The following is a 25,801-nucleotide window of genomic DNA, read 5'->3' as shown; positions in this document are numbered from 1 at the left end:
CTCTGTTATGAGCACAAATCTGCCAGAGACAATTATACTCAGCATTTCTGCTTAATGAGAGAGAGGGTAAAAAGTATGGAAATTCATCCTGCCTTTAAAACTCTCTCTCTGATCCACACCATTTCAGAGTTACAATTAATAGTTTTCCTACAAGGACAAAATTCCACAGTAAAATTAACATTTTGCTTCATCAAACAGATCAATAATCACTTAACTTTTAGCATACCCTGAGGTACCATTTTCCTAAAATTATTCAATTTTGCATTTAACTACTCTTTCCAAAGAATCTTATTTTTTGCATAATCAAAGATGAACTCAAGAGATATTTTTAGGAAGTGAATTAATCAATAATCTCATAGTCTGATCATAACCCTAATCACTTTAGGGAGGAGTCCATCCTAGCTGATCAAGGTTCTCACTTCAGAACAAACTGGTTTTGACAAGTTTGTAGTTAAAGAAAGACAGATAAGGATTTCTTATTCTAGTTGGTTAGACCAGAACTTCAGATCACAGCATTGCCCAAATGTTATCTTGCAGCATGTAACCTAAGGAGGAAACAAAGTATGAGGCTTTATCATAGTATGCTTCCACAGACTGAGTGCTATATCATACACGCACACACACACACACACACATTCCTGTTTTTCAAATATTGTTCTAAGTGATAAAATATATATTCATTTAAAAGCAGAGAGGAAGGGGAAAAAATGGAGAGGAAGTGAGAAGAAGAGAGGTACAGAGTTCAGAACATGGGACATGACTGTCCCAATGCAACTTGGTTAGATGTAGTTGGCAGACTTCTCACACACTAGAAGAGCAGTTAGGGGCAGCTAGCTGGCACAATGGATGGACACTGCCCCTCTCCTGCCTCGAGTCAGGAGGACCTGAGTTCAAATTTGGCCTCAGACAACTTACAAGCTATGTGACCTTGGGCAAGTCACTTCATTCTGATTGCCATCACCACCCCCTACCCTCCACCCCACCCTGCCCCCCCCCACCCCTAGTCAAAAGGCAGTTAGGTGAATGTCCTGTATTTGTGACCACTGGCTGGATAAAAGAGCCTGAAATTCTAAAGTCTTTCTGTTGTGACTCCATTCATTGACCAGGGTTTTGGGAACTAAAGACTTGAGAAACCACGACAGCCTAAATATTGTAAATTGGGAAATGGGCAGTGCAGATGGGAAAAAATTCTGCCTGGGTCTCCACTGGCTAAAATGTTGGAAAAATATGGAAAGCCTGGTATGTTTGTTGTTGGCAGGTCTCGCTCAAGAAGTTATATATCTCTTTGAAATGTTCAGGATATTTATACTTATGAGAGTATTTGCAGTGGCTAGGGACAAGTTAATTTAAAGAAGGCAAGCTGGTTTATATAAGGGGATTTTTAGTAATTCCAAATATAAAGTAAATGAATTATTGGTATCTTTGGGATGAATATCATGCCTCCCACAAAGTTAGAAGTTATTTGGATAGTCAGAAAAAAATATGGAACTGAGACAATTAAAATTCACTCTCTCTAAACTTTTCATTCTCATAGGACCTCTAATCGAAAATCATGCTTTCTTTTTACCACCAAATTCACTAATCTGTTGGGAAGGGACCTGCTATATCAATTACAGGTTACCACATTCTAAACATCAGAGGGGATGCGTTTGGAACTCCCAAGAGCAAATATACCTGATTTACTTACAATGTACCTTCTCATCCAGAAAGGAAGTGGGGGGAGGTGAGTGGTAGTTTCATCCCGTGCTGGAAAAACATCCTGATTTGTACCTTCAGGTTCAGGAGAACGGTAGAGAAAAATGAGAGTTTTTACTCCATGCAGAAAAAGCATGAAGTGTATTGAAGGAAATCAATTTTCCACTGTAGGCCTACACTAGTAATAATACTGTTGTTTTTTAAAAAAAGGAATTGAATCAATCATAATCAGTTATTACAAGGATAATCCATGGCCATGCACAAAACTCTTTGTCCAAAGCTCAAACTGAAGGAATACAACCAATAATAGAAGATTTAGCAAAACAAGGAGATATCAAAAAGGAATTCCCCTGCATTGCCCGAATCTTAATAGTAAGAAAAGGAAAATTAGATAAAGGTATGATCTAATACTCATACATATTGCTTTGAATGACAAGAGCTGCAAATAAGTTTTTTTAATCCTATGATTGCAATTGTTTCTGCTACTATTATAATTTCTGTACCTCTGATAACGTTTTGCTTTCTTTCCAATTAGGTGAACAATCTAAACACTTGTTTGCCTTTACTTATGGAAAATCTCAGTTAGTATAGCAAAGATCTCCCCAAGTCTTTCAGGATTCAATTATGATCTTTTTCAGAAATTTGCAAGAAACTTTAAAGCCCCATTTTCTTAACAAGCAAGAAAAAAGTGGGAACATTTCCTGATGAGTTTCCAGGCTTTCCAAAGATACACTACCACATTTGTGTTCTTAGTGCTGGCCAGGTTAGGAATGTAAAGAGAAAAGGAGACAAAAGGAAAGATTTCTTCCCCCTATGCAGAAATTTAGAGAAAGGCAAATTAATTAGAGCCTGAATCTGTGAACTGAAAGGAAATCTATTGAGTAATTGTGGTGAGTCTGATATATTCTGGTAGGTTATGGGAGCTGCACTTCCCCAGGACTAAGTTATATACAAACAGCAGAGAGTAATGGATATATTAAAAGGAAAGGAGGCTGTTTTAGTAACTAAGAAGTAGAATTTAGTTGTCTAGGTAAGTTATAAGCAAAATCATGTAAAAGGAATTAGAATATACTGTGACTCTGAAAGCTCATGAGAAACTACGTTGGAAAAGATTTTTTTTTTCTGACATTGTAAGAAACTATCTGTAAACTTTGAAGTTTTCATTTTGAAAAGGGAAAAGTTTGTTTTATAGTTAGCTGGCAAGCAATAATAAAACTTGTAACAGGTTAAAAGAGAAACCAAGAGTTTAGATTGAAAAAAGTATCTTGTATCTGTTTTGTGTAAGACAAGAACAGAAAGATTTCCATGACTCTAAGATTATTATTCTATTTTGAGAAGCATTTATTTCCTACTCAGCTATTTTTTATATTTCTTATGATCGAGTTATTTCACCAATTCTGATGTTCTTGTTGATATAAAAAAGTATAACAAAATTATGTAGCAAAATTCAAAATTGAGTGATTTAAGATTTGGATTTATATCGGGTTAAGGAAAATTATTATTTACAGCCATGACTGATCTGTTTTCTGAATGGTAACTATATGAGCAATTCAATCTTAATTATTCTATATTGATTTCTGAAAGCAACTAGTATAGAATGTAAAAATTAACAGATGAATAAAATTATTTTTGTCAGATAATTAAAAATGCATTTAATTGAACTGAAGTCATTTATTTAATGTTTTGTATTTTAAGTCCATAATATTCTTTTATGTTATTCTTAATCTCCTAAATTTTTTTCATTGTTATTTTGGGAAACCATCATATAAGAAATGCTGTCAATTTGAAAAATGATTCCTAGAGTATATTGCATTTGATCTTTTGACCTGAATATTGTATAATAATAAATTTCGGCTATCACTTACATTTATTATTAACTTACTGCAACCCTAAGCTTTCATTAGCAAAATTTACTGTGTAAGGTGAAATTTCTCAGGACTATAATTTGATTTGTCCTGAGTTTTGAATTCATTTGTAATTGTTTTGAATTACTGCTAAAGCAGAAATCAAGGAAAATTTTATGAGATGCTCAAAGGAAGTGCAATCTGAAAATGCAACAGATGTATATAGGTACCTGGGAAGGTTGAGAAGACAGCTGTACAAAGATCCTCCTGACTCAGTTTCTCTACTGTGCTATTTCCTTCCTGAACAGGAATATTTTCCACCTAGTTGATTCTGAAACTGGCTATAATCCCCTGTGAATAATACGGAACTCTTGCATGAGTGCTTGTTCCAAAAAGTATCTATGACTTGTACCTGATATCAGACAGAGCCATAGGAACTTCTTGGTACACCTACTATAGTTCAGTTTATAACTTTAGACTTACACCTGGGGGGAACAAGCCTGATACTGTTACAACTATGTCCTTCCTCTTTTCCTAACAAATTTTCTGACCACAGATCTTATCTTATGGTTACAAGCATTCTGAACTATAATAATAGGATACAAAGATAAAGGATTATATGGCTTTGATTTTACTGTCTTGAATTTATGACCACGAACTATCAACTTCCTAGCCAAGGAAACTAGACAAATCAGTTTTTAGACTTGCCATTTCCTTGGTCATTGGTTCAATAGTTATATATCCATCTATAAGATTATGTCTATACAGTGTTACATATTAACATATCTCCTCAAAGAGGGGATAGGATAAAGTGATGTGAGATGGATGTAAAAGTTTTAATTCTTAAAGGATTAGTAAATTTTACTTTGGGAAAAGCAACAAGATTAAGCTCTTTCCACTTAAAAGCTAAGAGATGAGATTTGCTTTCAAATGTTTTCCAAAGATTATACTCATGACAGCAGTAAAAGTATTAGTAGCCTTATAAGTTCTGCTGTTGTGCCAATGATGAAAACAATGGAAAACGGCAAGTAAAGATGATGGTCCTAAATATTTTAAATTTTGTCCTAAGGGTATAAAGGCTGATACTATAAACAAATTAGGGGAGCAAGGAATAGTTTATTTGTCAGATTTATGGAGAATGGAGAAATTTATGACAAAACAAGATACACAAAACATTATGGATACAAAATGGATAACTCAGATTACACTGAAAAGTTTTTGCACAAAGTCAATGTAACCAAGATTAGGAAGGAGGCAGAAAACTGGGAAATAATTTTTACAACTAGTGTCTGTGATAAAGGCCTCATTTCTAAAATATACAGAGAACTGAGTCAAATTTACAAGAATACAAGCCATTCCCCAACTGATAAATGGTCAAAGGATACGAACAGAGAGTTTTCAGAGGAAGAAATTAAAGTTAACTATAGTGATATGAACAAATGCTCTAAATCACTATTGATTAGAGGGATGGAAATCCAAACAACTCTGGGATATGATATCATACCTATCATCACACCAACAATACCTCTTCTAGGGTTGTATCCCAAAGAGATCATAAACATAGGAAAAGGGCCCACGAGGACAAAAATATTTATAGCAGCTCTTTTTATGGTGGCTAAGAACTGGAAACTGAGGGGATACCCATCAACTGGGGAATGGCGAGCAAGTTGTGGTATATGAATGCAATGGAATATTATTGTGCTATAAGAAATGACAAACAAGTGGACTTCAGAAAACATGGAAAGACTTATATGAACTGGTGCTGAGTGAAGTGAGCAGAACCAGGAGAACATTATACACAATAACAGCCAAAGTATGTGAGGACTGTTTTTAATTGACTTAGCCCTTCATAGCAATGAAAGGACCTAAAGCATTTCCAAAGGATTCATGATGCAAAATGCCATCCATATTCTGAGAAAGAACTATGGAGTCAGAATGCAGAATGAAGCAGACTATTTTCTCTTTTGATATGTTTTGTTTTTCTAAAGATTTCTTCCATTTGTTTCAACTCTTCTATGCAACATGACTAATGTTAAAATGTTTTTATAGGAACGTACGTACAGAGTCCATATAAGATTGCATGCTGTCTTGGGTGAGGGAGGTGGAAAAAATTTGGAATTTATGGAAGTGATTGTTGAAAACTGGAAACAAACAAATTAATATTTGGGGGAAAAATCTGTCCTATAGATAATAAGAAAGTCCATTTGATTATCCATATACAAACCTAAACACTCAGGCTTTGAATATATTTTAGTAATGGTCTTTAGTAATTTCCTATAATGTCTCAAATTGGACTGAGGCTTTCACATCCACAAATGTTTTAATTAGCTGTTAAGAAATGCTTTAAAAAAATTTTTAAATGAAAAGATAAAGAGAACATAAATGCTATCCATTCTCTTCACAAAATAACCTAAATTACTATACCTGGAGATACATATGTTATATGTATATACAGTAGGAAAAGATAAGGGAAATACTTGTGGTCTTCAAGTTGGACATAAATATAGTTCCCTTGCCAAACCACATAACAGATCAGGAAGGGTTCAGTGAGGTTTTTAGAGCACTTTTCAAAAATTAAAAATAAGTTAGCAGTGTAGTCTAATTGCTTGTTTAAAAAGTCAGTTTTAAATTAGGACAACACTGGAGAATTACTCATAATAAAGAATAAGTTTTAATATAATTTTATGCTACTTAACAAAGTAGCTAAATTGTTCATAAACCTTCAAGTTCTTTCTTAAAAATTGTATCTTATTTTGTAAGCTTTTCTTAAATGAGAGACTTATTTTTTTTCCCTTTCATTTGAGGTCTGACAACAGAGAGACAGAAAGACTTATTTTAACAGTCAGATCCTCATAGTTCCTTTTAAAGACTCTTCCTTAAGCTTTTGGATAATATTATTTCTACCATATACACGGCTCAGGTAAAGATAGAAAGGACAAAATTGTATGTGAAAACTTAAACTCTCCATACTTTCAGATGAGTTACACGTACCTTAATTTGATGTTCTTCCTATAGCTCCAAAGTTTATAATGTTAACTCTGTAAGAATTGCACTGACTCTTATCACATAAACTAATTACTGAAAGACCAATGTGAATAAATTTTTTTGAGGCCCTATTAAACCAAACCAATTCTTGCTATAGATTTAAGGGGCATTAAAGTGACCTGGAACCTAGAAAATGGATCTATTAGAACAAATAACTCTGCCAATATGACCTAAAAGACAAGCCTACCTCCAGTTAAAGACATTGATATGTTAATCTAGGGATATATGTCTCTGAGTTTAAGTGGGTTGTATCCCAAATTGGACAACTAGTGAACTATAGTAAAGGACAAGTCCCTTTGGACACAGAATTTCCAGAGCAAAATGTTTCCCAGAAGCAAATGACTTCATGAAATAGACAGTTAAAGCCAAGAATTTAGATGGACATTAACTGAATGCTGCAATATGTGTCTGTCCAAACCCTTAATCTTATCCAGCATCTGAATTGCATTGGGAAGTTCGGAAAAGATATATTTTCAAGGAATATTCCTCAAGAGGAAACAGTATTCTAAATTTTTTGATTCATCCTATTATAATATTATTAGCTTTGTTGGGTATACTGCTACTATAGAAAGAACCAAAGAACTGTACAATTCCAAGATAATATGGCTCAAAATTAGAATTCTTTTATGTATGTGATACATGGTATCAAAATGGTATCAAAAGGGAGACTTTGCATGGACAAGACAAGGTTAAATTGTAATACAGCACAGTCTTAAGTAGGTTAAATTATAACAGAACATGGTTGTAGTTCCTTAGTTCTTTCCAAGAACAAGTACATGTCCTAGAAGCAAACCTAAACAGATCATTCCACCAATGTTAAGCCAATGTTATAGATGCACCTAGTTCATGATAAACTTACCAATGAAGAAATAATGGGGCGATAGTTCTGAGAAAAAGTTGTACTTAAATGTTCTAGAAAAAAAGTTATATTGCAACAAGCTCTGAGAAACAGTTGTATGATACACAAGCTATTCCTAGATACCTAGAGAAGTCACTACTCTGGTATCAATACAAAAAAAAGAGAGCTGTGGTGCATTTCTCTTGTCACTTTTGTAGTCTCTACTTACATGCATCCATATAATCTGGATGTTTCCTCTTTTCAATAAAGTCTCGTATTTCAAGGATTGTCTCCACATAAGTTCATTTCAACAAAACACATACCATACAAGGATCAAGTGAAAGAACCTGGGATATTTAGTTTGGATAAGAGAATATTCAGGAAGATCATGGTAGCTGGCCATCAAGCATTTGAAGGGATATACTGTGGAAGAAGAATTTAGACTGTTACACTCGAATCTAGAAGGCATTCTGGGAGAAATGGCAGAGATTTGGGAGAAATATTTAGAAACTGCCAAGAGGCAAGATGTAGGTTAGATGTAAAAAAGTTTCCAAACAATTAGAGTTCTCCAAGAGGAATAAAATGTAATAAGGGCTACTTCAAACGACAGAGTACTGCCCCTAACTAAAATTTTCAAGTAAAGGTTGATTAGATTAGATGGATTATGAGAATCCTTTCCAAAGTTGAGATTTTAAGAGCTTATAAATTTTCAAAGTGTTTTCTTTAAAACTTTCTAGCTACATTTTTTCTTTAGGTTCTTCACGTACAAAACCTCTTCTACTTTTAGCACATTAGTAGTACACTTGTAGTAGGAAGGACAGCTACTTTCTAAAATAACAGAAGAATATGCAAGAATTTTCATCACCTCTCAAAACTTTCAATTCATAATTAATCTTAAATGTCAGTTTAAGCAGATAAAACAGCCTTTTTTAATGTTTGTTCTTTCTTTGCTTGGAGATCTAGAATAAATGAAACACTGGGGGAAAAAAGACAATGTATTGAGATGGTTATTGTAAAATGTAAATTCTCATTTCAAGGAGAGACATCCCTAAAATATAACTTTCAAATGCCTATCATTTCAAAATCTTCAGATTTTGTCATAAGAAACAATCTTCCTTTGCTTTTGGATTTACAGACAACCCTTTCTAATGTTAGTAACACAGTGAAATTTGTTCTCTATTACTTACAACCAGCAGTGGCCACTATATTTGCCACTCATCATATGTGTAAAATAGTGTCCTGTTTCAACGAAGTTGGAACTAACTGGGGTTGACATCACAATATCATTTCTCATCTCTTTTCTGGTGAATCATTAAGATAAACAGATGTGTCATTAGAACAGAGACAGGATAGATTTTTTCAAGCATTCATTACTGCACATTTAGTCTGTTATTTATTGTGAATGAAATGCCAGACTCATTTTCTCTCCCATATAACAAAAGTCTATAATTTTTGGTACATTCCTTTCTTCAATATCAGCTTTTTTAAAGAGTATTATTTCTGAAGGATTTCAGAGTTGAGGATTAGTCTTTAATTTGTAATGATGATAAAAATGGGACTATTTATATACTTTAGGTTCCAGCAAGAATTGGTAACATTTAATAAAACTTGTATCATATAAAATTAAGCAATTCATAATGAAAATTATTAGTTTAAATAAATACGCATCACAGGATCATATGTTTAAACCTGAAAGTGACCTGCGAGTTCACTGAATCTAATCCCTTTATCTTACAAATGACGAAATTGAGGGGCAGGGAGGTTAAATGACTTGTCTAGTGTCACACAGTTGGTTGAGTGTCTGACAGGGATTCAAACCCATTTTTCCTGGGTTCCATTACCCCATGCTGCCTCACTTCACTACTCATTGAGAACATTTCTTTTGGATAACTGTTTTGAGAAGTAGCTTCTGTTCTGTTAGGGGAATTTTGCTATTCTAGCAAAGAAAAGTATTTGAAAGCAGTTAGATGACTAGGTTATCTTTTACCTTGTCTTTTGTCTTAAATGGTCTATACATCAAAGTTTAGGTACTATTAACCTATACTCAAAGAATGGTAAGATTCTGTTTCTTCATCTATTCCTTCCCTACATTTCTAATAATGCCCTAGAGAAAGAAGTCATAATTTGTGTTAATACTTTCATTCACTTTTGTAGTCCAAGAAAACCAATCACCTAGAATTCACAGATTTCCAAAGTTTTCAAAACAGAATCAGCTAAGTGAACATCCTCATAAAACGTGAAAAAGAGCTATGGCTAATATAGAACAAATCTTCATGTTATAGTCCTGAAAACAAAACATTTTTACTGTATTCTACAAATTTATTCAAAGAGTAGTGGCAAGAATTCCTTCTGATACCCATCTACAACAAGAGACGTTAAAACTCACATGTCTCTGGATTGCCATAGATACTCTTTTTTGGAAAAATCCATGTAGACAAAACCCTGACTAAAAAGAAAAATTATCTACATTACCAAAGTTTTATTCACAAAATTATTATGTGATGATATCCACAGGATCATGAATTTAAACTTAGAAGAAACTTTCAAGGTTATCTAATCCAGCCCCTTACATCATAAGTGAGGAAATTGAGGCCCAGAAAGATGACTTGCCTAAGAACTCAGATCCACTGATTTTAAATGCAGGGTTCTTCCCACTGTAACACACTGCTTCCCATTTTCTAAAAAGTTCCATCAATCATTTATTAAGCATCTATTTTATTTCAGGGACGCAACTTGTACCAGTAAGCACCCTAACATTCATGGGGGGCCCTGCTATCACAGGTTCTTAGATCTGCATTCATAAAAGGAAAGGCAACTTTTGAGGGGCTAACATTCACTTTAATCAAGCACATGTATCATTCCTTTAACCAAGCACACATATCATCCACCTAATTCAGGGGAGTCAGCACCCTGAACTTCAAAGAAACTACAGAGAAATTAAAGATCAACAGATATGGCTTCCTCTGCCCGAATCCAACAGATAGTTGGACTTCAACTGTCTGAGCATAGTTACCAGAGAGGGAAGCAAAACACCTGGGTTCTCAAAGCAGGAGGTTCCTTAGCCACTTCCCAGAGTCCTTGTCTGGCACTCAAACCTTCTTGCAAAAACTAAACCCTAAAGTAAAACCTCAATATTTATACCTTTTTTAAAGCCAGAGGGCATCACAACCCTTTGACCCAGTGCTTCAGTAGAAAAAAACAAAAGGTACTTGAGACTCTCCTACAAAACAACTGCCCTAATCGGGCTTCCCACAATGGGCAGGCCAGGCCCATCAACAGGTGGGAAAGATCTTTAATCACATTAAAATAATTAACAATACAAATACATACACTCTTTCTAGTTAAAGAAACTCATATTTCTGTACTTTACTCCTTGTAAAGGCTCCTGATTGATAACGGCAAGATTCAATCAGAGGCACTTGATTATACTAAAATAAAAAAGGCAAAAGATCCTATTTTGATTGCAATCACACAGCTACAGAAGTAAAAAAGTTCCTGACTTTAAGAAGCTTATATTCTATTGCTCTCTTAGTGAATTTTAAATGTTTCTTTACAGATACCTGGGTTAATACCCAGTAAGTCAGTACTGGGTAGAAAACATGAAGCTGGAAACCATCATTGTTATTGTTATTAATAACATCTACATAACAATTTAAGGTTCACAAAATGTTTTACACACATTATTTCATTTGGTCTTCATAATAATTCTGAGAGGAAGGTGCCATAATTCTCTCCATTCTACAGATGAACAAACTTGAAGCTTAGAGATATTAAGTGGCTTGGCCTAGTGTCCCAGAGTGGGATTCAAACTCGTACGTTTCTTAACTCTAGATCCAGTACTATGGACAGTAGGTCATGCTGCTTTCCAACTGCCAAATAAAGACTAATCAGAAATTTTAAAATTAAAGTAAAAATATCTGGGAATGAGAAGCAACATGACATATCAGAAATTCCACTGAATTTGAAGTCCAAGAGTTCAAATCTGAGCTCTGTTACTTATTACTTATGTGGTATTGGGCTACTTATTCACTTTTCCAGGTCTCTACTTCTACATCTTTAAGTTTGAGATGGGAGCCAAGATGGCAGAGTAGAAAGACAAATATATGCTAGCTCTGAACCCACAGCCCATAAAATATCTGTAAAGAAGAACTTCCAACAAATTCTGGAGCAGCAAAAGCCACAGAACAATGGAGTGGAGGAGATTTCTGTTCCAGAGAGCCCTGAACACAGACACCAAACGTCCATCGTGCACCGGACCTAGAGCAGAGCACAGCCCTGTCTTGGCTGCGTGGCACCAAGAGGAGCTGATCTGAACAGGCTTCAGGAACAGAATCTCCAGTGGCCGTGCAGGTCCCTCCACCCACAGGCGCCGGGGTGAGTGAGAGAGTCTTTTTGCCTCACCAGGAGGGGAGCGGGGTGTCTCCATGGCTCGGGCCCCCTCGGGAGGCAGCAGCAGACAGGGGCTCCCCAAGCAGGCAGGAGCCTGGATTCATTGTTGAAGGTCTCCATGTAAATCCCCTGAGGGAACTAAGCCCCAAGTGGCTGGGAAAATGCCCAGAAAAGGGAAAAAAAATAAGACCATAGAAGGTTACTTTCTTGGTGAACAGATATCTATCTCCTCCCTTCCTTTCCAATGAGGAAGAACAATGCTTTCCATCAGGGAAAGACACAAAAGTCAAGGCTTCTGTATCCCACACAACCAAAAGAAATATTCCATGGGCTCAGGCCATGGAAGAGCTCAAAAAGGATTTTGAAAATCAAGTTAGAGAGGTAGAGGAAAAACTGGGAAGAGAAATGAGAGAGATGCAAGAAAAGCATGAAAAGCAGGTCAACACCTTGCTAAAGGAGACCCAAAAAAATGCTGAAGAAAATAACACCTTGAAAAATAGGCTAACTCAATTGGCAAAAGAGGGTCAAAAAGCCAATGAGGAGAAGAATGCTTTCAAAAGCAGAATTAGCCAAATGGAAAAGGAGGTTCAAAAGCTCACTGAAGAAAATAGTTCTTTCAAAATTAGAATGGAACAGTTGGAGGCTAATGACTTTATGAGAAACCAAGAAATCACAAAACAAAACCAAAAGAATGAAAAAATGGAAGATAATGTGAAATATCTCACTGGAAAAACAACTGACCTGGAAAATAGATCCAGGAAAGACAATTTAAAAATTATGGGACTGCCTGAAAGCCATGATCAAAAAAAGAGCCTAGACATCATCTTCCATGAAATTATCAAGGAAAACTGCCCTGAGATTCTAGAACCAGAGGGCAAAATAAGTATTCAAGCAATCCACTGATCACCACCTGAAAGAGATCCAAAAAGAGAAACTCCTAGGAACATTGTGGCCAAATTCCAGAGTTCCCAGGTCAAGGAGAAAATATTGCAAGCAGCCAGAAAGAAAAAATTCAAGTATTGTGGGAATACAATCAGGATAACACAAGATCTAGCAGCTTCTACATTAAGGGATCGAAGGGAGTGGAATATGATATTCCAGAAGTCAAAGGAACTAGGACTAAAACCAAGAATCACCTACCCAGAAAAACTGACTATAATACTTCAGGGGGAAAAATGGTATTTCAATGAAATAGAGGACTTTCAAGCATTCTTGATGAAAAGACCAGAGCTGAAAAGAAAACCTGACCTTCAAACACAAGAATGAAGAGAAGCATGAAAAGGTAAACAGCAAAGAGAAGTCATAAGGGACTTACTAAAGTTGAACTGTTTACATTCCTACACGGAAAGACAATATTTGTAACTTGAAACTTTTCAGTTCTGGGTAGTTGGTGGGATTACACACACACACACACACACACACACACACACACACACACACACACATGCGCACATGCACACGCACACGCACACACAGAGACAAAGAGCACAGAGTGAACTGAATAGGATGGGATCATATCTTTAAAAAATGAAATTAAGGGGTGAGAGAGAAATATATTGGGAGAAGAAAGGGAGAAATGGAATGGGGCAAATTATCTCATAAAAGAGGTAAGTAAAAGACTTTTCCGTGGAGGGAAAAAGGGGGGAGGTGAGAGAAAAAACATGAAGCTTACTCTCATCACATTTGACTTAAGGAAGGAATAAAATGCACACTCATTTTGGTATGAAAACGTATCTTACAATACAGGAAAGTGGGGGAGAAGGGGATAAGCAGGGTGGGGGGGAGGATGGAAGGGAGGGCAATGGGAGGAGGGAGCAATTTGAAGTCAACACTTGGGGAGGGATAGGATCAAAAGAGAGAATAGTAGCAATGGGGGGCAGGATAGGATGGAGGGAAATATAGTTAAGTCTTACACAACACGACTATCATGGAAGTCATTTGCAAAACTACACAGATATGGCCTACATTGAATTGCTTGCCTTCCCAAAGGGAATGGGTGGGGAGGGAGGGATGAAGAGAAGTTGGAACTCAAAGTTTTAGGAACAACTGTCGAGTACTGTTCTTGCTACTAGGATATAAGAAATACAGGCAACGGGGTATAGAAAGTTATCTGGCCCTACAGGACAAAAGAGAAGATAGGGACAAGGGAAGGGAGGGATGATAGAAGAGAGGGAAGATTGGTGATAGGGGCAATTAGAATGCTCGGTGTTTTGGGGTGGGGGGAAGGGACAAATGGGGAGAAAATTTGGAACCCAAAATTTTGTGAAATTGAATGTTAAAAGTTAAATAAATACATTAAAAAAAAACAAAAACAAAATTTGAGATGGGAGAAGAAGCAGGGAATCTGGGCCTTTAAGGTTCCTTCAACTCTAAAATCCTATGATCCTATGAAATAATCATGTAAACTAATGAGGAAAAAGTAGGATACAATTTGTGAAAGTCAAATGTGTTTTGCAAGTCACTTTTGAGAACCACACTTACAGTGGGGGGGAAGAAGGAGAGAGAAGGAGGGAGGAAAGGAAGGAGGGAGGGAGGGAGGGAAGGAGACCAAGAAAACACAGCAGTGAACATACCTATGGTCCAGTCAATTCAATACAATTAAGTGTGTGTGCAAGGTACTGTGTTAAACACTGGCAACACAAAACAAAATGGGAAATAGTCCCAGACATCCAAGAGCTTACATTCTGTGAGAGTAAATCATGCCCAACACACATGATGTAAAACAGAATTGAGGAAGAGAGTACTAATTAAGACACCCACAGAAGGCTTCAAGAAGTAGGTGGCACCAAAGCTGTTTGCACAGCAGAGGAGGAGAAAGCAGATAGGAAAGACTGAATACAGGAGTAAATGGAGAGGAAAGCTCCCAAAGCAGAATGGCAGAGGTTGACCTTGATACTTGACTACTTTTTCTTCACAAGCTAGAACAATGATGGAGGATAGGAGATAATGAATGATTTTTAGAACTGGAAGGGAGGATAAAGAGCTCACAATATATTACCATGATTTCCTCAGCAAAGTAGGAGACAAGGTTTTCTGCTGAGAAAGAAACAAGAAGGGTTAGATTTCAGGAGAAAATAGTACAGCTTTAATAAAGGAAGAATATTGCTTGCTGTGCAGGTATGCAAACAGCTGCAACGAGGTCCAGTCAGTATGCCTGTGACTTTTTTCAAACAGCGTTCAGGTCCTTATAAGCAGGGACAGAGAAGGCACATGGTGGGGACAAACCAAGGCTGGGCTTTACAAAGGTATTATTCATGAAAGAATAGTGAAATGATCCATTAAAGACAAGGGAATCAAAGTCAGAAGAAAGTGTATATAGCAGAACTGATCAGAGGATTATTATGTAAATAAAGGCAGAAAAGTGAGTCTAGGGAAGGAGTAATAGACTAGGAGAACAGGAAGGGCACAGAGAAACTAAAGCCAGCACAGAAAATAAGAAATAGATTTAGTAAGAGTAAGGCAGAGGTAAAGATGAATGGATAGGTTATGAGCAGAGAAAGTTCATTGTTCTGGATGATGTAGCTAGAACAATTGTGGGTGATACATAGAAAATACAAGGTTAAGTGGAAAGATCAAGAGTATGCAATGGAGGAAAAATAAAGAAGTTATGGAAGTAGAAGGGAGATGATGCATGGAGAGACTAAGATATTTCAAGAAGTTGGATACTTATTTATTATTATTAGCACTGAAATGCTAAGTATAAAGACATGGGGGATACGACATTATAAGTCAAGTAAAGAATCTGACCTTAATGATCAAAGCATAGTGTATAAACAAATGGGAACTGCAGCGTATTCTTCCAGGTCTAATAATGTAGGACCAAAAAAAAAAAAAAATACTTATGACATGATTAGATGGCCAGAATTGCAGACCCAAAGCTCACTATCTTGAATAAAAAGACAAATATAGACCCTCAAACTATCCTAGAGGATTCAACAAATGAAATATAATAGACTTTTAGTATTATCACAGTTCAAACTGTTTCCATCAACCAAACATACTATTAAATAATAAAAATTAAAGAATATTTTACTAAATTCCAGCATACCAAATATTCTATCTCAAAAGTATATGGAATTGAAAACTTCTCAAACACAAAAAATCTAGCAGAAAAAGTCAAAACCATGTATAAAAAGGTCAAGGATATATCATGTCTCTCATTCTGCTTGCCATGGGAGTAATCCCCAAAATTCTGCCACTAAACATATATCCAATCCTTTTATTAAGTTACAAAGTGTAGTTATTTTATCCACCTATGTAATAGTACGCCTAGTACTAATTATAAAAGAATGGTAGGAGGAAGGTGTATTTCTATCTAAGTTCCAACAAAAAGATGAGAATGAGATCAACACTGTCATCATCACCACCATCACCACCACCACCACCACTACCACAGTTGATATTTATAAAGCACTTTTAAGGTGTGGCAAAGTGCTTTACATACATTATCTCATTTGACTCTCACAACAGGACTGTGCAGGAGGTATTACAGGTACAACAGTATTAACCTTATTTTTGAGATGAGGAAAGTGAATCTCAAGAGGCTGTCACTTGCCATAATCACACAGTGACAGCTGAACCCAGGTTTCTGCTGACATTGATTCCAGCACTCTTTCTTCTATACTACATTCCTTTTCAGATATAACTAAGTGGGTCTCACAGAATCGAAGGTCCTAAGATGATGAAAGGTGGTCTCAGTATCTTTCTCTCCAAAATCTGGAGAAGAACTGGTTGATTCTTCATCTCCAGATGGCAGAGAATGTCACAGATCCAGAAGACATACTTTGCTCTTGAGGTTCCACCGCGACAGACCCTCTGTTGTCACTGGCTCAGAGTTTCAGGGTTTCCAGTAAATATGAATCACCAGGAAAGGGGTTCTTTCCTTTTTGCCCACAATTACCAGAAGCAAGGTACTACAGGTGGAGTCATATCTCTCCCATGTGTTACAGAGTAGGAGGATGAGTTCTTTCTTCCTGTGTATGCCTTTTTTTCTTACAAATATTTTTACTTAATTTCAATATAAAATGCCACACATTTTCCATTCTTTCTTCTACACATCTCTCTCAGGATTCTTTATTTGTGGATTCATTCCCATTCACTTTCTCTTTTATATGGTCAAAGTTAATGTACACTCTTTCTCTGACTCTGCTTTTTTCATTATTATTATTATTTCTTAAGGTCTTTCCAAATGTCTCTATATTTGTTTATCTGTATTGCATTATAGTAGAGCATTAATTAATGTTTTCCAATTTATTTGACTATTCCTCTATTGCAAGACATTTAAGTTGCTTCCAGTTTTCTTTTGTGATTGCACATAATGCTGTTATAAAAATCATCAAAAAGAAAGCACTTTTTCTTTGTAAGAACATTTTCAAGGCATAATCTCAATAATGAAATTACTTGAAACATAAGAAGTTATATTTACTTCTGTAATTTTTATTGTGAATTACTAGACTGCTTGCCCAAGAGATTTACAATTACACCAGCATGGAATGTGTGAATCTGTTCCTCTTCATTCTCATCAGCATTTCATTCCAATGTTATTAACTAAATTTGCCAAATTGATGAGTCCTTGTCCTTTTGTTCATTGCCCATGACTTAAAATGTCTGGTTTCTAAACATCATATCATCTCTTTTTATTCAAGATTAAACACAAAAAGAATTTTGCTCAATTTTTCCCAAAACACAGCTGTCACTCCAACACACTCTCTGGCTTGTTCATAAATAGCTGATGTGGAGGTAGGATGGGAAGTTACTACAGAAATACTATTTCCTTACCAAATCTTCAAACCATAAAAACTGTTTTTATTTCTGGCCTATAAGTTCATTACCACAAATTTCCAGAGTTCTATTCTCCAAAGACTTATGTATAGTTTCTTCTTTTGGTAGGGAATGATGCTGAAAATTAGCATTGCATAAATACCTTTACCTTTTTTGGTGAAAAACTCCTTGGAATATTTCCCCAACATAGCGTATTTTCGAGGGATTTTCCCCAGCAGTTCAATGATCAATGCTATGTGATCTGCATTGGAGAACATTGCCAGCAAAACAGAAACATACAACAGTGTAATCAGTACTTTGCATGCACACACTAACACTGGCCGGGTACAGACAGAAACAGATTGATTGTGAAATGCACCAGTTACCAGAGGAGTTAAAGTCATCCCCAGTGTCTGTCAAATTTAGAAGGCAGGGTTGAGAAGAAGCAAAAGGAAGTAGCACTGTAGAATAATATAAGTGCTAGATTTTGCTGAGAATAAAATAAATTTTTACAAAAAATGACAGCAATGGCATTTCCAACTGCAGTCCTTCATATCACCTGTCTGATCAGAATATAAATTCTGCTTGGATTGATTTTTCAATCTGGGAAAATGTGCCCCCCCCCCTTTTTTTAGTAGTATAGGTAGGTTACAACCAGCAGTTTCCATTCCATTTCTGTCTGCATTGTGGCACCTTTCAAAAAGAAGAGGTACTACCTCTGCGATTGAAGAATTCCCGAGAATATTTTCCAGACAAAGCAAAATGCCTTGGGATACTGCCTAGAAGCTCTATGATGTGTGCTATATGGTCTATGAAGGAGAGAAAAAAGGGATACGGGGAAGGGGGATGGGTCAGAGGGAGAGATGGGATAAAAATAAGAAAACAGAATTAGTAAAAAATTTGAAACAGAGTCAAATCAACAATGTGTGCAGCAAATCCATGCAGTAGTTTCCAGAACTGGCAGAGGTCTGGTATCATTAGTAGCATTAACAGTAAATGATGCCCAGGTTACTAATGCCACAGGCATCGCAGGCAAATAAGCATGGAAATGGACAGTTTTACCAATGAAATTCAAACATGAATTACTTGTTTGTAAACAGTTATCAGCTAGTTTAAAGAGTACACAGAAATCAGTAGCTCTATATTACCACATCAATACAAATTAAGAGGAATAAAGCAAAGCTCAAATGTGTGGGGCTTCAGAGCTAATACAATCCATTATTTTTCAGTCAAATTTCACTCATATGCAAGTCTTACAGGGAGAAGAGCTTAGTTCTTCAGTCTGCTCTTAAGTAAGCTGCCTGTGACTGCTGGATGGGGCCTGCTCATCTACTGCTACTGATGTGGCTTAAAACCAAAAGGAAAAATTCTCAATTTATGTTTGGAAACCAAGGCATAGCTTGTTTGTGGACAAAGTCACTCTCTAGGAATTATATTGCTGAGACAGAGAGCTGTGCTGAGCTTAAGTCTTCATGAACAAGAGAAGCTTACCTTCATCTCTGGAATAGTCTTCACCCGAATGTGGTTCAAACAAATAATCTCCAGTTGCAAGCTCAAACGCCTAGAAAACAACAGATGACATATTTCAAAAAGATGTAACAATGAATGATCAAACTCGTCCTTACACAGAAAGAGCAGTATATTTTATCAAGGTATGAATCAAACCAAGTAGTTTCATATAGAGTTAGCATTAGATTTCCCCCCTCAGCCAAAAAGCCCTAAGTGTTTTTAAAATGCCATTGCTTCTTAGTGAAGGAGGAATGTGGTGAACATTATCACTATAGGATGGTTAATGTGACACACCCACACTAGACAGAAGGTAGTAGATCCTGGTTTTCTTTACTTTTCCCATAGAGGCTACCCAAGATCTACAGTTTCAGTGTGAATGAACTTACTGAAAACAATAAAACAAATGCTTATTTCCATTATTAAAGCACCAAATAATTAAGCCTTTATCCCTAGATGTTTTCCCCCCTTCCCACACTTTGAACTGACCATATTTTAGTAGTGAAAGGTGGTTAAGGATATAACAACTATTTCTTTCCTTAAAGACAGAAGTTTACCACTGTCACCAGCATCAGTTTGTCAGTTACTGAGCATTTTCATTTCTTATGCCATAAAAAGACCCCTGCCCAAAAGCCAGCTCTAGGGGTACAATGAAACATGCAGAGATGGGGGAGAGGGTTAGGAGCCTAAAATAAGGAACTGACTAATGTTAACTTTTCATAAATGCAAATATTTTTACATAATGGTTCATAGGCTTTTATTTTGTTGTAAGGTAGCTCTCATGGTATCATGAAGGCTCAAAGGCTAATAGGCAATAACAAAGCACAATCTTGGTAACTTCTTGATAAGCAGCATCTTGCCACAAGCATAATCCTGGCCTCTCTAAGGGAATATGGTTGACTGGTGAAGAAGGGGCCAGATGACCCATATGACTCTAAATAGTAGCAAATAGCATCTTAGTGCTGGTAAAAGATACCTTTAAAGAACAGACCCATCTGGCTAAAAGTGTAACTGTGCAGGACACTGCTTTCCTTTAGCATATCAAATAATGTGCTCTGGGAGTCTACGAGCATCCATTCAGGAATGCTCTTCAGCAACATAACAGTGAAGCATTTATAAACACAATGCTTCCTTTTAAGTCAAAAAAGAACATTCATTTGAAATGAATGGGTTAAGTAGGGGCAGTTCCCTGTTTCCATAGCAATGAGTGAGCTTTACTTTCTATTAAAGTATCTTGTGCTTCATAGGAGAGACTAAAACACAAAATCTACTATAGGGCTAAGCTTGGAAATAAGAAAACAAGGTGAAACCAAGATGGCGGAGTGAGAGTTCATACTCACCTAAGCTCTAAGACAAACTCCTTCACATGCCTCTAAAAGGAGAATCTGAACAAATTTTAGAATGGCAAAATACACTAGGAGACAGAGTGTGGCAGATTTCCAGCTGAGGACAGCCTGGAAGTTCAATGGGAAGGATCTGCTGCATGAGGCTGGAAGAGTGCACAGTGCACAGGTGTACCAGTGAAGACCTCACCATAGCAAAGCCAAGCAGGAAGCCCTTGGGCGGTCTGAAGCAGCAGCAGCGCTGTGGATTGTCAAACATATGAGCCCAGGACAGGAATCCAGTGGAAAAGGGTGAGAGAGAAATGCAGAACCCCAGGTAACAGCAGCAGCACTCCTGAAACTATCAGCCCAGAGATTAAATGTTTGTAAGTCACCTACCTACTTGAACATCCCAGAGCCAAGAGGGTGGAGTGATCTGTAAATGCTCTACCCCTCCCCTTGTTGACCTTGAAAAACCCAGAGAATATTTCCCCAGGAAAAATCCTAGAATAGTGAGATCACCCAAAGGGGTAAATAGTCTCTTAGCCAAAGTGGCTAGGAAAATTGCAAAGAGGGGTCCCTCTTGCTGTGGTTGAAGGGAACCAGTGCAGGGCTAGAGCTGTCCCAGACAGCCCCAGCTCAGGGAACTGGGAGATCCTGAGTACCATGGAGGTGGAGCCTGGAAGCACCAACACCAGGATCCCAAGTGTGCCTTAGCACAGCCAGGGGAATTGGGAAGACACTAGTGCAGACGAGGTTCACCAACCACTGAGCCTGTCTGTGCTCTAGGTCAGGAGAGGAGACCTCCTACAGCCAGACTACCCCTCCCCACAACTTGTGAGAGACTTCACCTGGCCTCTGCTTTCTCACATCAGTCAGCTCAGCATCAGGTAAGCTACAGCATTCTAGCTTCTAGCTGAAAGAACCAGAGGCCACAACACATAAAGCCTCAAGTTCTAAGCACAAGAACCGTGGAGCTGAGCCCCCTGTGCCCCTGAAGCAGAAATCAAAAAAGTCAGGAAAAGGATGACCACAATGAGCAAGCAAACCTGAAAAGACCACAGAAGCTTACTATGGGGAAAAGGACCAAAACAGGAATACCAAAGAGATCAGCATTGAGACTGTAATCCCATCTGAAACCTGAGAAGGGAATATGAACTGGTCTCAAGCCAAAAGAGCATTCTTGGAAGAGCTCAAGAAGGATTTTAAAAGCCAAATTAGAGAGGTCAAAGAAAAATTGGCTAATGATTTTTAAAATATGAATAAGGAATTCACGGAAGAATTTAAAAAGAAAATTGGACACAGGGATAAAGAGACACAAAACCTAACTGGAACAATTGGGCAAAAGAAAAAGGAGATGCAAAAATTAACTGAAGAAAACAATCTAGCATTCACACCATCCTGTTCTCAGCACTGTCCCACTGGGTCATTCTGTAAACCTGCCCTTGGGACTCACCAGGTATCTGTGGATTGGGCTTTGTTCATCTTAGTCACAGACAGACTAAGTGTCTCTAAACAGTATTCTAGCTCATAGATGCTCCTAAAGAAACAATAACTAAGAGCTAAAGACAATGACTTTCTAGAAAAGACTACTGCAGGACTCTAATTCAGTGTTCTGTTTGTTTTTAAGAAAGATGGCTATCCTTGGCATGGAGGAAGGAAAACTGCCCAAGAATGAGAGCTCCCCTTAAGTGGAAGGGGCTGCCTTAGGAGGGAGTGGCTTCCCACTCAATGGAGGTCTTTGAGAAAGGACTGGAGCATGGACAACATGAGAAGGGAGGTGCAGTGGGGATATTCACTGAGTTGTGTCTTTGACTGGATAGCTTCTCAGGTCCCCTGATTCTCTGTGACTTTTTTATTCGGATCCTATAAGGCTGGAACTTTCTATAGAGCCTCACATCCTTTGGATCATGATGGCAGGGTTCTAACCCTCTGTTGTTTCCATGGCTAGCCTGATATGAGTGTACAGTCTCCATAGCTAACAGCTATTCACATGAGTGTGGATGACCTCAATTCATATGGCTCCCCCCAAGAAATACACTGAATGGCTCCCTCACTTTACAGACTCTTTTTCCAATGATATTAAAGCTTATTTGGTCTCAACAACCTCAATGTGTACCACAAAGGTGAGAGATTGAAGGCTTTAACATAAAATCTGGAGGTCAAATTTCACCAATGGATGAAAGTAATACCTACAAATATCATGACCCCTCCAAACAAGATACACTGACAGCATCAATACCAAAGAGAAAACTCCAGCTAGTGTCTAGAGAGTTACTGGCATCCTAAAATTAAAATTTAATGGAAAGAACACACGTGAAGGAATGAATACCTAGGCAGTGTCAGTTATGACATACGTTTTAGAATTGTAAAGTGTGTCACAGCAGATTTGGAAAGCTTCTTTAAAAAATCCATATAAAAGTAATGAGACATAGGGGTATTGTGTTACCAAAAAGGGAAAGGAGCTGGACAAACCTCCTTAGAGCCCATTTTAAATCCTTCAAAAACCCATAAGAATTCTTTTGGAACAAGCAGAAATTATTACAAAGCTTCCTAACCCAATCCTAAGCCACTGGGTTTGTTGAAGGTAAGGGACAGAGGCATTAATGAAGCAGATAAGACCCAAGAATGGAAATAAACACCCTCCTTGGGCAATATCCATGTTAGCTATGCCCACTATATGTCAACAAAGAAGCATCAAAAATAAGAAGACCTTTGGTCCATGGTTTTGTTTGAGGAAATGGAGAGGACTGTGACAGCCTGTCAGATCGGGTCATCACCATCAGAAACTACCAAAGGGTTATCCTTGCAGAGCCCAAGCTTGGTGATCAAGATAGATTGTGTAAGGGCACGGTGTCAGTTGGGCAACAAAAAGGCTACACCTTCCAGACCCTTGATGAGATATTCCCTTGTGACTAGAAGGTCACTTTCCTTCAAAGATGGACAGATGGGCAAAATCCCTATGCCACAAATACAGGCCTCCCAGTATCCTGGAGACCCCAAGTCATAAACTACACTGCAACCAGATGCTGAGCCCAAACCGGCTCCTACCTCCCACCTCTCTGATGCAACAGGGGTGGTAAAACCCAAAGCACACTTGTATAGGTGCTGTCACACCAAACAATCATGATCATCTCTAAGATGAAGGAACAGAAAATCTTTCAAATGCAGGGACCTGGCCAAAGAGACGAATCCAGTGTGGGGATAGGGTAAGGCACACCCTTCTTTTTTGTCCTGCCTGCCCCAGGGAACTGCATAAAGCATGCTATAAAGGGAGGAAGGTGGGGAGGGGGATGGCAAGAAGGAGGGGGTGGGGCACTAAGCAGGAGCATCTGTTCTGGTTGACTTTTGTTCAACTTAAAAAACAGTTATTTATGACTACGGTGAAAATGTATTTCATAGGAATGTATGTATAGAACCTATGTAAGGCGGCATGCCATCTTGGGAGGGAGTGGGGAAGGAGAGTGGGAAGAAGGGGAGGGAAGCGACAAAATCTAAGATATATGGAAGTAATTGCAAAACACTGAAAAATAAATAAAATAATTTAAATAAGAATCTTTAAAAAAAGAAAATTATTAAAAATCAGAATTGGGCAACTAGAAGCTAATGACTCTCTGACACATCAAGAATCAACCAAAAAGAATCTAAAAGAATGGAAAAATAGAAGAAAACATAAAATATCTTATTGGAAATAAGAAAACAAGTACTCAATCCCAGGCACTAAACTCTTTACAAATGACTTAATCAACTAACAAGTATTTACAATAGGTCCCTGCCCAAACTCCACTTAATGGCTGTTTTCTGGACCCTCCTGGCTTCAGAGTAATTATCAATAGTAACTGTTAATCTTTCCCTCCCAGCTTGATATACTTATTTTTTTCTTTTGCTCATTGAAGGGGCCATTCCCTGATTACTTCTTAAAGAGGCCTATTCACTGAATGGGCCTTACCTCACTCTAAGTGAGTACCCAAATAGGCCAAGGTCTCCCATTGCATCCTGGACCTTCTCCAGTTATCCTGATGAATATCTGCTCACTGGATCCAGATGGCTCAGGAGGAGAAAGTGAGGCTGGTGACCTTGCACAGCTCTCCCTCACTCAAAACAAAGTCAAGTGCAAGTCATGTCATCATTTCTCTGATGTCATCATCTTCTTTGAAAACGAAGGACAAACACATTAAGTTATCTATTACCTGCCAGGCACTGTATTAGAGACTGGGGCTATAAGTATAAAGAATTTAAAAATCCCAACTCACAAGTTTGCGTTCTAATGGAGGAGACAAGTGTGTGTGTGCATGCGTGTACACACATATATCATAAATATAAAGTGAACAAAGACAACTAAATACAAAGTGGTTTCACACAAGGTAGTATGGAGGAAGGGCACTTGAAATTAAGGGGATGAGGGGCAGGAAACAGTAAAGAATTCATATAGAAGATAGTATTTAATCCACATTTTAAACGAAGAGAGGGAGCCTATAAGGAGGTAAGAAGAAAGTACCTTTCAAGCATGGAAACTGGCCAGTGTAAAGGCATGGAAATGTGAGTGATGGAGTAGACTGTGAGAGAAACAATTGGAAGACCAATTTGACTGAATCTAAGAGTGTGGGACAGAAAGCAACATATTCAATGAGGCTGAAAAGAGAAACTGAGGCCAGATTGGGCAGGGATTTAAAATCTAAACAGAGAATTTCTAGAGGAAATAGGATGCCACTAGAGTTGATTGAGTAGATGGTCAGAGATGTTTTTAAGGAAAATTAATTTAGCAGCAAGAAACCAATTAGGAGACTGTTGCAATCTAAGCAAGAGGTGAGGAGCGCCTGAACTAAGGTACTAAATAGCTGTGACTAGAGAGAACAGGTTGGAATTGAAAGACATTGTAAAGGCAGAAGCAACAAGATTTAGCAGATGAATGGATATGAGTGAGAGAAAGTGAGAAATCAAGGATAATGCTGAGGTTATACACCTAGGTGAATGGAAAGGTGACAGAACTATTGACAGAAATTGGGAAGTTTAGAAGAAGGGAGTGCTTGGGAGGAATTAATTCAATTTCAGACACTGAGTTTAAAATGTCTTTGGAACTGTTTGAAATGTCCAACAGACAATTAGTAATGTGGGACTAAAGTTCAAGGGAAAGACTAGACTAGACACACACACACTTGGGAGTCATCTGCATAGAAATGATGATTAAACCTATGAAAGCTAATGTTAACTAAGAGAAAGAGTATAGAGGAAGAAGAGAGGAGGGGCTGGGACCCAACCCTGTGAATATTCCCAGTTAGGGGCCAGGATCAATCTCTCTGCCTCACCTCTTCTTCCTATGCCAATCCATCTTCCACTCAGCTGTCAAACTGATCATTCTGAAGGGAAAGTCTGCCCATGACACTCCTTTCTTCAGTAAACCC

The 25,801-nt window shown here is 37.6% G+C and overlaps 1 protein-coding gene across 5 annotated transcripts in view; it reads right to left on the bottom strand.

Moving 5' to 3' along the window:
- SRPK2 (SRSF protein kinase 2) overlaps positions 1 to 25,801 on the bottom strand; it is a 278,675-nt gene that overhangs the window by 15,163 nt on the left and 237,711 nt on the right. For 3 of the 5 annotated variants that reach the window (XM_072653122.1, XM_072653123.1, XM_072653125.1), the window contains exons 14-16: positions 19,063 to 19,132; positions 18,288 to 18,380; positions 17,741 to 17,833 (exon numbers count right to left, since the gene is read on the bottom strand). In XM_072653122.1, coding sequence (XP_072509223.1) covers positions 17,741 to 17,833; positions 18,288 to 18,380; positions 19,063 to 19,132 — 256 coding nt within the window. The remainder of the gene's footprint in view (positions 1 to 17,740; positions 17,834 to 18,287; positions 18,381 to 19,062; positions 19,133 to 25,801) is intronic. The other 2 variants (XM_072653124.1, XM_072653126.1) reach the window with 1 other exon arrangement.

The sequence above is a fragment of the Notamacropus eugenii genome, chromosome 3, assembly GCF_028372415.1.
Source record: "Notamacropus eugenii isolate mMacEug1 chromosome 3, mMacEug1.pri_v2, whole genome shotgun sequence".
Taxonomy (NCBI): domain Eukaryota; kingdom Metazoa; phylum Chordata; class Mammalia; order Diprotodontia; family Macropodidae; genus Notamacropus; species Notamacropus eugenii.
The sequence above is the reverse complement of the archived record's forward strand: the minus strand, read 5'-3'. Positions and strand labels throughout refer to the sequence as shown.